Genomic DNA, 12,399 nt, shown 5'->3' with positions numbered 1-12,399 from the left:
ATATATACATATATATATATATATATATATATATACATATATATATATATATATGTATATATATATATATATATATACATACACATATAGCCATGTATAAGGGAACATCAATAAAATGGATTCAATTGATTTATTGTATCTATTTTCATACCCCTCTCTAGTATTTTTCTTTCTTATTTCCTCATACCTTCTTTACTGTTCCTGCTGTTCTTGAGATCAGACTCTCAAAACATCCTTCACGTTAAGCCACAACTGAAACTTATTCCTCTTAGAGAAATTTTGATTGTGTGCACAACGAAAAACCAGTAAGCACCTAATTGATTAATAACAAAACTAAGATGTGAAGAAAATGGATTGAGGCTAAAGTCTTCGTTGGATGGAGACTTGGTTTGTGGCTGCAGTAATAATGACCGTCAATGCGCTTTCATGGAGGAGCTCTTGCCTGAAGCCAATCATTCCGTCCTGGCGAAGAAGACTTCAGACAAGGACCTGCCCAGAGGAGAAGATCGCCGGAAGCCAAGCAGTGCCCGAATGGAGAAGAATGCCTCCTCGTACTCAACCGGAGACGAGGAGAAGGTTCTCTGGCACTGCTTCGGCACAGGAGAGGGTCACCCTCAGACCCTTTGAAGATGGGGTTTCAAGTCCCCAAAAGGATAAGAATAACAAGACCGACGAGCCCCAAGCAACGCATCTTCGTATTCATGAAAAAGATGCGTTGCAAGAAGATCTTCGGCCTGTTCCAAGCAACGGCACTGGGTGCCAATGTGGCTCCGTCAACTGCAGAAATGGCAGTTACGATTCACGCGAGCCTAAGATCGGCGAAGACAGATGCCCACCACTTTTCCGTATCCAAGAGGTCGACGATCTCTTAGACTCCATCAAAAGCGAAGAAGCCTGCGGAAGTGGATTCAATTGCGGCGCCGTGAACTGCAGGGGATCCTCCAAGGATCTTCGGAAAGCAGACGGGGAAGCCATTTCGGGATGGCAGGCAAGTTGGAGACGATCTACATCCAATGCCGAAGACCTGGCCGACAGGAAGTCATCACGAGTGACTCCAGAGTCCAGAGGCCATTTGTTCTGGAAGCCTCTATGTTGTCCAAAATGGAGGACTCGTCCTGATTGGTACAAAATGCCCAGTGACGTAAAAGATTGGAGAAAATAAAAGCCCTTTTCTGAACGCGGATTTTATTAGAAGAGAAAACCCAGAAAAAGTAAAGAAATGAAAAGAAAGAAAATGAAATAACCCATCAAAATATATGAATTTTGATATTAAGAAAATTCATGATAGCCCAAATTAAGAATACCCTAATTTAAAGTGTATTTTCGTCAGAAAATCGTATGCATTATGGACTTGATCCGAAAATGTATTAGCAACGATATTCGCGTTTCAAAGCCCAAACTAGACCAAAAGACCGAAAGATGGACATTCTTCCCTCAGCTGAATAAAATCACCTGACAACGACTAAATTAGTCGACCATTTAGGGTTGATTCACACTATCGGTCCGGTCGCGCTCCAGTCTCGCTACGCTCCGGTTCTGAGGTATTCAGGGTTGATTCACACTATCGGTCTGGTCACGCTCCACTCTCGGTTCTGAGGTATTTATCGGTCCGCTCTCGTTCCCGTCATCCCCCCTCCCTCGACACCAGTAGAAGTCTTATATCAGTTATGAAGGATGTGTGACTTTTCTGACGCCGAGTTGGCAATAATCGCTATTGCACTTGATGAAGAAGAAGAAGGAAAACAAAATAGAAAAAGAAAGAGATTGTGGGTTCATCCTATGTTGCAAGATAGGAAGACTGAAGGAGAATTTCATACTCTGTATCCTCGTCTTATTGATGACGAGAGTAAATTCCACAGCTATTTCAGAATGAACAAGGGAACATTTGAGAAAATACTATCCAAAATTGAGGATGACCTGAAAAAAGGAAACACACCATTCAGAGAAGCACTCACTCCAAGAGAAAAACTGGCTGTGTGTCTAAGGTAAGGTAAAGAAAAGATGTGACTCAGATTTATTTTGCTGTAAGACTCAAACACAAGATAAAGGGCACATATGATCATAATTTATTATTCCTTTTGTTATTACATTGACTGTGCAATAATTATGAAGAGAAAGCAGAAGGATCATGCTGGTTAAGCCACTGTGAAGTGCATGCAGGCTGCAGAGGTGATGGCGCCCCGTGGGTGTGCTCCTGACACTGTGTTGCTTGATGAAATTGTTGTATGGGTTGAGCACTTGCAGATGATGAAGTGGAGTACTGCGACAAAGCAGGTGATGCTGCAGGTTGGGGGTATACATTCTTTGCATATGCCTGTTCGCTCTGGTAATGAATGTATTTTCCTTCAATTTCATTTACTAATAAAAACACTTTTGTTTTAATATAATGTTGATCAGCTGGACTGAATTTCTTGACAGTATTTGCCATCAATGAAAAGAAAGCATTTATTGTTTCTGGGGCATGTTCTTCCTTCTTCTTTTCTACTAAGTACCTAATAAGTGTAGCAGATGCACTATTATTTTCCTGTGTTTTTCTCTTACGCGTGAGACGTTCTTGCTGAGGGAGTGTAGGGCTGTCTTCTGCAACACCAACAGCCTCGTCGCTTACTTCTCTTTCTTGTGTGCCATCGTGTTCTGAATTATCTGAATTTTCTGCTTCATTTTCAGCCTTTTGCAGAGATGTAACTCGTGTTCTGTCCTTCATAAATGCAAACAAAAATGACATTTGATCCTCATACTTCCATTTCTGACTAATTCTATTAGCATTTAATCTGAAACCACAAAATTAAAGTAAGTTTTGTAGGTTATATCTTATTCAGTTGGTGCTGATGTATATCCTAGCTGTGCGCATTGCCATTGTATCAGTGATAAATAAAAAGAAAACGTATTTTTATCATTTATCTACCTTTCGCATGATTCCATTGTGGTGTTTTCTTTGGATTATCCATGGTTTGGTAGGACAGAAGGAAACACTATTTGCTTAAACGAAGACTGAATCTCGACTGGAGTGGAGCAGTAGGCAGGGCTGCAGCGTTTTCTACACTGCCGTGTAGAATGGGAGTGTTGCCATACCGGGGTATACATTTTTCTCGGGCGTATGCAGACTTTCATAGCAAGATATACTTGTCAAACTTTGACAAAATGTTGGTTCTAGTTTTTTTTATTCTTGAATGTATATAAGGCCCCCATGCCCTAACATATTCAGTAAGATATGAAAATTCTTTTTTATTATTATTATTATCGCTAAAAGAAAGCTGAAACTTTAGCGTATATATTTTTTACTACACCGTGAAAACGTATCTAGGAGGTGCTAAGATGGGAGGGAGGGTGGAGGGGTGTGGAGTGTTTTCGGGGATGGAATGGGTGGGAAGGATTTTATGCCTTGTCCTTTTTTGGCTACCTCCCTGGTAAGGGGGAAAAAGCCTTGGTATATGTATGTATGTAAAAACGTATCTTTTGGGGTACAATATTTTATAAGTAACACAATTACCAATTAAGTCATATTTTGATGTACCATTTATTATTTGATAACAGTTCTATGATTTTTAAACAAAAGTTTGAGTTTTTAAATGTTATGAACAGCCCGCTGATATGTAGAAAAAATTTCCTCATATCCTTGTGCAGTTGCCACATGCCGCTATTTGGTACAAAATTCTACGAAACGGCAGCCCTGGCAGGTGCAGGACCGTGGCAACTGAGTTCACACTGGCGCTCACGGTTCGGTCACGGTCCAGTCTCGCTCCAGTAAAAATATCTTTTGACGGAACCGTGACCGGAGCGAGACCGGAGCGAGACTGGAGCGAGAGCGCCAGTGTGAATGCTTCCATTGAAATTAATGAGACAATATTGGACCGGACCGAGAGCGTAGCGAGACTGGAGCGCGACCGGACCGATAGTGTGAATCAACCCTTAGTCCGCCTTCAAGGGGCTATGACACTGGGCTATTTTTTTTCCCGACATCCAACCTCCATTTGAATAACTAGACTATGACATTACTTACAGAAACCTAAATTTCTCTAAGAACACTTCAACTGTATGTCAAACATTCGTATAGGTTTACAATCATTCAACTTTGCTCTATATGACAGAAAGATAATTTGATATTTGGACATTTGAAAAATAAGATATTTTAACCGAAGTAATTTTTTACTCAAACGAACTCTCAATCGTCAACCCTGGTTATGCCCATGGAAGCCTAGTGTAATAAATGCTTAAAGGCCAAATGAGAGGGTTTTGGATTTCTTTATTTTTTGTTATTTCATGTATGAAAATATAAATTAGAAGTTAGAACACTAAAATGCACGTTTCTAACACTTTATAGTCTTGATTTTATCCGAATATCATGATCTTAAATGTGCCTGATTGCAGACGAAATTTTCAATGTCGTAGTAACATTTTCCACCGCTAGTGCAACTGATGACGTAAGTTTTGTTGTTTACGTTCTTGGACATGGCCAGCGATACGAAAGTGACATATAATCGAGTGAAGATTTATCGGATTTGGATGCCAAGTTTCATATTTACAGGCAAAAGTTTCAATGATTCATGAATTACATTTTTATATATGATAAAGTACAATAAAATAGGTCTATGTAGCTAAGAGAATAGAGAAATCATTTGACTGAAGGGGAGAGGAAGGCTAGGAAAATATACTGACAGACATGTCTCTAAAATTGTATGCCATAGGTAGTGGTTGCTGTGGGTGAAGAGAAGCCTGGCACTGTCACCATAGTCACTTTCACATTCCATCTCAATTTCGCTGGTAGTGGTACCTGCAGAAGGCGAATGTTCATCATAGGCACTTTGTAACAGCTGAAAAAAATAGTTGGTTCTATATCAGTACGAATTCCTCCCTCCTGGTCCACGATAATTAAGCTTAACTCCTGATGGAGTGGTGGTGGTGGGGGAGGGGACTTTAATTTGGTTGACTCCAATTGATAAGACGTGGTCATAGGCCTATTATGGAAGCCCATGCCATCATGGTCATGCCTGTCACCCTCGCTAGCCTATTTCATGATTGTACCCATAATCTGCTTAGGCCTAGCCCAAAAATCGTTAGTCAAGCCTAACCATGCTTGTTAACGATTGTCAGTGACAGTGTAGATTGCACAGGCCTACGTATACACATGATACAGACCAGGGCCGTAGTCAGGAATTACATTTTTGGGTGTCTAATCATGCTTTAGGGGGGCTGCTACTGTACTTTGCGCGCGCGCACACACACACACACACAAACGCAAAAACACAAATACACACATACACACACACACACATACACACACACACACACACACACACACACACACACACACACATACACAGACACACACACACACACACACACACACACACACACACACACACACACACACACACACACACAAACACACACTCACACTCGGTGGCGCGGTTGGTAGTCCCTGACTGTCAATACGGCAGTCCGGGTTCGAATCCTGCCCAGGCCTGAAATAAATTTTTAGTATTACTGCGCTTCGAATCGTTACTTCAACTCTCGTGGGCGGGAAGTTGGGTGTGTGTGTGCGTGTAAGGTCACAGCATTACCCATAGATCGGTCATACGAGCTCTGAGCTCTCTTCCGGGAAGGAAATAGCCGTCTATCACGAGTCCAACACGTGATTCAAAGCCCGTGGTGAATATACAGACATACACACACACACACAACACACGTATATATATATATATATATATATGATGTGGTTGTATGCTTGCTTATTAATGTGGGCGCATGTGTGTGTGTTTGCGTGTGTGTACGAATCACATACACACACACACACACACACACACACACACACACACACACACACACACACACACACACACACACACACACACACATATATATATATACACACATATATGTATATATATGTATATATATATATATACATAAATATATACATATATATATATATATATATATATACATATAGCCATATATAAGGGAACATCAATAAAATAGATTCAACTGATTTATTGTATCTATTTTCATACCCCCCTCTAGTATTTTTCTTTCTTATTTCCTCATACCTTCTTCCCTGTTCTTGCTGTTCTTGAGATCCCAGGAGACTCAAAACATCTTTCACTTTAAGCCACAACTGAAACTTATTCCTCTTAGAGAAATTTTGATTGTGTGCAGAACAAAAAACCAGTAACCACCCAATTGATTAATAACAAAACTAAGATGTGAAGAAAATGGATTGAGGCTAAAGTCTTCGTTGGATGGAGACTTGGTTTGTGTCCGCAGTAATAATGACCGTCAATGCGCTTTCGTGGAGGAGTTCCTGCCTCCAGACAATCATCCCGTCCTGGCGAAGAAGTCAACCGACAAGGATCCGCCCAGAGGAGAAGATCCCCGACAGCCAAGCAGTGCCCGAATGGAGAAGAATGCCTCCTCGTACTCAACCGGAGACGAGGAGAAGGTTCTCTGGCACTCCTTCGGCAGAGGAGAGGGTCACCCTCAGACCCTCTGAGGATGGGATTTCAAGTCCCCAAAAAGATACGAATAACAAGCCCGACGAGCCCCAAGCAACGCATCTTCGTAATCATGAAAAAGATGCGTTGCAAGAAGATCATCGGTATGTTCAAGGCAACGGCACTGGGTGCCAATATGGCTCCGTCATCTGCAGAAATGGCAGTGACGATTCAAGCGAGCCTAAGATCGGCGAAGATAGATGCCCACCACTTCTCCGTATCCAAGAGGTCGACGATCTCTTAGACTCCCTCAGAAGCGATGAAGCCTGTGGAAGTGGATTCAATTGCGGCGCCGTGAATTGCAGGGGATCCTCCAAGGATCTCCGGAGAGCAGACGGGGAAGCCATTTCGGGACGGCAGGCAAGTTGGAGACGAACTCCATCCAGTGCCGAAGATCAGGCTGACTGGAAGTTATCAAGAGTGACTCCAGAGTCGAGAGTCCGTTTGTTCTGGAAGCCTCAATGCTGTCCACAATGGAGGACTCGTCCTGCATGGTACAAAATGCCCAGTGACGTAAAAGGTTGGAGAAAATAAAAGCCCTATTCTGAACGCGGATTTTATTAGAAAAGAAAACACAGAAAAAATTAAGAAATGAAAAGAAAGAAAATCAAATAGCTCATGGAAATATATGAATTTTGAAATTAAGAACATTCATGAAAACCCAAATTAAGAACAGCCCAATTTAAATCGTATTTTCGTCAGAAAGTCGTATGCGTAATGGACTTGATCCAAAAATGCATTAGCAACGATATTCGCGTTTCAAAGCCCAAACTAGACCAAAAGACCGGAAGATGGACATTCTTCCCTCAGCTGAATAAAATCACCTGACAACGATTAAATTAGTCGAGCATTCAGTCCGCCTTTATGGGGCTATCACACTGGGTTATTTTTTCCTCCGACATCCAACCTACATTTGAATAACTAGACTATGACTTTACTTTCAGAAATCTAACTTTTTCTAAGAACACTTCAACTGTATGTCAAACATTTGTGTAGGTTTACAATCATTCAACTTTGCTATATATGACAGAAAGATGATTTGATATTTGGAGATTTGAAAAATAAGATATAACCGAAATCGTTTTTACTCAAACGAACTCTCAATCGTCAACCCTGGTTATGCCCGTGGAAGCCTAGTGTAATAACGCCTTTAAGGCCAACTGAGAAGGTTTTGGATTTCTTTATTTTTTGTTATTTCATGTATGAAAATATAACTTACAAGTTAGAACACTAAAATGCACGTTTCTAACATTTTATAGTCTTGATTTTATCCGGATATCATGATCTTAAAAGTACCTGATTGCAGACGAAAAGTTCAATGTCGTAGTTACATTTTCCACCGCTAGGGCAACTGATGACGTAAAGGTTGTTGTTTACGTTTTTGGACATGGCCAGTGATGCGAAAGTGATTTAACATCGAGTGAAGAAGATTTATCGGATTTGGATGCCAAGCTTCATATTTACAGGCAAAAGTTTCCAGGATTCACGAATTACAAATTGTTTTATCTGTGATAAGTTACAATAAAATAGGACTATGTAGCAAAGAGAATAGAGAAATCATTTGGCTGAAGGCTAGCATAAAAGATACTCACAGACATGTCTATAAAATCATTTGCCATAGGTAGTGGTTGCTGTCGGGGGAAGAGAAGCCGTCAATAATATGTCTGGCACTGTCACCATAGTCACTTTCACATTACATCTCAATTTCGCTGGTAGTGGTACTTGCAGAAGGTGAATATTCGTCAAAGGCACTTTGTAAAAGCTGAACAAACCATTAGGTCTATATCAATACGAATTCCTCCCTCCTGCTTAAGGATAATTAGGCTTAACTCCTGCTGGGGTGGTGGTAATGGAGGGGGGGGGGATTCCACTTGTTTGACTCTCAAAAAACAGACTTTAATTTGGATGACTCCAATTGACAAGGCGTGTTAATAAACCTATTATGGAAGCCTCTGTCATCATGGTCATTTCTGTCACCCTGGTGTAGTGGGGTGGTTATATTCATAGGCCTACAGGCCTAGCTAGCCTACTTCAGGACTGTACCCTTAATCTGCTTAGGCCTAGCCCAAAAATCGTTAGTCAAGTCTAATCATGCTTGTCAGTGACAGTGTAGATAACACAGGCCTACCTATACACATGATACAGACAGATACACCTACCTCCAGGAGTTGTCTTTTATCAATGGCAGAGGTTCCTTCGACTGCATTTGCTTGCCGAACCTGGGGTCTTGTCAATGACAAAAGTTATCGATATTGCATCATCTTTTAGAATGGGATTCATGCCAATTCCTATCCAAACGGTAAGTCCAGGGTCCGGAGTATACTTTTTTTTCAAAATGTTTCAGACAATGTTTCGCTTTCAATCCAGGCTTCCATGACTCGTGCCGTCTGCACTGAATGATCCAATCCTTTTTGCTTACCTAATCGAGAAACAGATGAAATAAGAAACAATCTTCTTGTCGTGATCCCCACCTCTAGGACTTGTTAGCCAGTTATTAGATTAGTCTTACGTGTGTCATAACGAGGTTTAAAAGAGGCTAATGAGGCCCCAGTCACCACACTCTCTAGGAGTGCATTCCAAAAGTTTACCACTCTCATGGCAAACCAGTTACCTTTCGAATTCGTTCTCCAGTGTGTACGTTTAGACAACTTAAGTGAGTGACCTCAAGCTTTCGAAAAAGAATGAAAATGAAGTCCATCAGAAACAGAATATTTCGTCGAATCACTGTCGCAATTTGCGGCGACACAATAAACCATTTTCGAACTAAATACTTGATAAAACCATGCCAACACACGAAATGTCTGTATTTACCTAGTTGTATTTACCTAGTTGTATTTTACGGGAAGGGGAGCTATGCTCGTGGGGTCCCGTCTTCATATCTCATTTTATCTAAACTATTTTTAAATTCATGTATTGTTTTTGCACACACCACTTTCTCATCTAACTTGTTCCAACTGTCTATTACTCTGTGTGGAAAGCTGTTCTTTTTCAAATCTCTTCTATAGTGTGTGTGTGTGTGTGTGTGTGTGTGTGTGTGTGTGTGTGTGTGTGTGTGTGTGTGTGTGTGTGTGTGTGTGTGTGTGTGTGTGTGTGTGTGTGTGTGTGTGTGTGTGTGTGTGTGTGTGTGTGTGTGTGTGTGTGCCAAGTTGTATTATACGGGAAGGGAGCTATGCTCGTGGTAAACCGTCTTTGTATCTTTCAGCATCAAGTTTATTCCTAAAATCGTGAATAGTATTTGCACACATTGTTTTTTCATATAAGTTATTCCATATATCCAGCACTCTGTGTGGGAAGCTATTCTTTTTCCTATCTCTTCTATAGTTGTCCTTTTTGAGTTTCTTTTCATGACCTTTAGTTTTTCCATTGTCATTTTTTAGTCAATCTTTTCTGTCAAGGATTTCCATTCCTTTCATGATTCTATATATAGTCAGTAGATCACCTTTCTCTTCTTTGCTCTAGTGTTGGTAGTTCTAGTCTCGATAATCTTTGTTCGTATGTTAATTGGGAAAGAGCTGGTGCCAATTTTGTTGTTGCTCTCTGTATTCTTTCTAGTTTCCTTATATTCTGTTTACTACTGGGTGTCCATAGTGTCGCTGCATATTCCAGTTTTGGTCTAATCAATGTGACTAATACTTTTTTTTATCATTTCTTCATCCAAGTATTCAAATGCCACTTTCATTGACTTTAGTAGGTTGTATGTTTCACCTACTGTTTTGTTTATATGTCTGTCCGGTGTCATGTCATTGCTGATTATCATTCCAAGGTCCCTTTCTGTGTGCACTTTTTTATTTTATTTTCACCAATTTTGTAACTTTTTGAAATTCTGTTTTTGCTTTTACCAAACTCCATCATGCTACACTTCTTGATATTAAAGTTCACCTCCCACTTTTGAGTCCATTTCCAGATTGTGTCCAGGTCTGATAATAATGAGTCACAGTCCTCATTTATTGATACTTTCTTTAATATTTTTGCACCATCTGCGAAGAAATTCATATAACATTCAACTCCTTCGTCCATGTTGTTTACGTATATGGCAAACATGATTGGAGCTAGTACTGACCCTTGTGGAACACCACTTATCATTTCTTCCCATTTCGAGTATTTGTCTCTAATTACTACCCTCATTTTTCTCCCAGTCAAGAAGTCTTCCATCCATTTTAATAAATTACCTGCAATGCCACCTATTGATTCTAATTTTCCTATTAATTTTTTGTGTGGTACTTTGTCAAATGCCTTTTGTAGATCTAGATAGGCACAGTCTGCCCATCCATCTCTCTCATCTATTATATCTATTATTCTCGAATAGAAGCAGATTAGATTTGTTGTACATGATCTTCCTTGTCTAAATCCAAATTGGCTTGGGTTTAGTATAGATTTTTCTTCCAGATGTTTAACCCATCTACTTTTAATCACTTTTTCACATATTTTAGCTACTGTGCTTGTTAGGGAGACCGGTCTGTAGTTAGTTGGATCTTCCTTACTTCCTCCTTTATATATTGGTACAATGTTTGCATTTTTCCAGTCTTGTCATTTGATTATAGTGTGTATTTTATCTTTTAGTTATTCCACGCATTCCTTCAGTATCCAATTTGCAATTCCATCCGGACCATGCGATTTTCTAACATCTAGGTTTTTTATTTGGTCACTGATTTCCTTTTTTGTTACGGTTATTTCCTTCATTTGTGGGGATTTCTGTTTCTCTATTCCTTCACAGTTAGGTGAGTTCTCAATTGTGAAAGGTGATTTGAAGTGGTCACTCATACCTTCTGCCATTTCTTGTTCTTTTGTGTATTCATGACTTCCTTGGCGTAGTTTTTCTATTTCTTGTTTGTTTTTCAGTTTACCATTCACATATCTGTAAAATAGCTTTGGGTGATCCTTACATTTTTCTATAATTTCCTATTTATAATTTCTCTTTTCCTCCTGGGTATTTTTATATAATCGTTTCTTAGTTTGATGTATGTTTGCCATTTGCTCTTTTTTCATTTTTCCAGGCTGTCTCTTTTATCTTTGGCTTCACTACATTTTTTGTTGCACCAATTTTTATGTATATTCTTTCTTGCTTTTGTTGTGGAACATATATTTGATCACACCCTTATTATAAATTTCCTTTAGTATATTCCATTTCTCTTCCATCCTTGTTTCACTAAGGAATTTTTCCCCGTTTGCATTTCGAAAAAAGTTCTTTAAGTTTCTCAAAATTCGTTTTGCTATATATTGGGCTTCCTATTCTATGTTTCTCATTTCTTCTTAGGTCCATTTGCTCTTTTAATTCCAATTCTATTGTTACATGGTCACTCTTTCCTAATGATGTTTTGTATTCTATTCTGTCTACAATTTCGTGTTCCGATGTGAGTACTAAATCCAGTCTCGAAGGTTACTCATTGATTCTGTATCTAGTATTTTCCTTATTTCTTTATTGTGTGTGTGTGTGTGTGTGTGTGTGTGTGTGTGTGTGTGTGTGTGTGTGTGTGTGTGTGTGTGTGTGTCTGTGTGTGTGTGTGTGTGTGTGTGTGTGTGTGTGTGTGTGTGTGTGTGTGTGTGTGTGTGTGTGTGTGTGTGTGTGTGTGTGTGTGTGTGTGTGTGTGTGTGTGTGTGTTTGCTTTTTTATGTGGGCGCATGTGTGTGTACTAAATCATATATATATATATATATATATATATATATATATATATATATATATATATATATATATATATATATGTGTGTGTGTGTGTGTGTGTGTGTGTGTGTGTATATGTATATATATGTATATGTATATGTACATATATATATAATTATATATATATGTATATATATATATATGAATATATATATATATATATATATATATATATACATATATAAATATATAGCCACGTATAAGGGAACATCAATAAAATAGATTTTACTGGCTTGTATATATTTT

The 12,399-nt window shown here is 39.3% G+C and overlaps 2 protein-coding genes across 2 annotated transcripts; one reads left to right on the top strand and one right to left on the bottom strand.

The window, feature by feature from the left end:
• The first annotated feature begins 1,679 nt into the window (after positions 1 to 1,679).
• Positions 1,680 to 3,904, top strand: LOC143033798 (uncharacterized). The gene is made up of 2 exons (XM_076199294.1): positions 1,680 to 1,985; positions 3,625 to 3,904. The coding sequence occupies exons 1-2, from the start codon at positions 1,780 to 1,782 to the stop codon at positions 3,746 to 3,748; spliced, it is 330 nt and encodes a 109-aa protein (XP_076055409.1). The 5' UTR covers positions 1,680 to 1,779; the 3' UTR covers positions 3,749 to 3,904.
• LOC143034099 (uncharacterized) lies at positions 2,105 to 2,743 on the bottom strand. The gene has a single exon (XM_076200041.1). The coding sequence runs from the start codon at positions 2,723 to 2,725 to the stop codon at positions 2,105 to 2,107; it is 621 nt and encodes a 206-aa protein (XP_076056156.1). The 5' UTR covers positions 2,726 to 2,743.
• Positions 3,905 to 12,399: the final 8,495 nt, after the last annotated feature.

The sequence above is a fragment of the Oratosquilla oratoria genome, chromosome 16 (genome assembly GCF_046742065.1).
Source record: "Oratosquilla oratoria isolate Oo_2021 chromosome 16, ASM4674206v1, whole genome shotgun sequence".
NCBI classification, from domain to species: domain Eukaryota; kingdom Metazoa; phylum Arthropoda; class Malacostraca; order Stomatopoda; family Squillidae; genus Oratosquilla; species Oratosquilla oratoria.
The sequence above is the reverse complement of the archived record's forward strand: the minus strand, read 5'-3'. Positions and strand labels throughout refer to the sequence as shown.

Excerpts from the sequence above, each read along its gene's own strand:
- LOC143033798 (XM_076199294.1), top strand. The coding sequence starts at position 1,780 with ATGTTGCAAGATAGGAAGACTGAAGGAGAATTTCATACTCTGTATCCT. Across the intron at positions 1,986-3,624 it reads AAACTGGCTGTGTGTCTAAG|TTGCCACATGCCGCTATTTG; the intron begins GTAAGGTAAAGA and ends ATCCTTGTGCAG.
- LOC143034099 (XM_076200041.1), bottom strand. The coding sequence starts at position 2,725 with ATGTCATTTTTGTTTGCATTTATGAAGGACAGAACACGAGTTACATCT.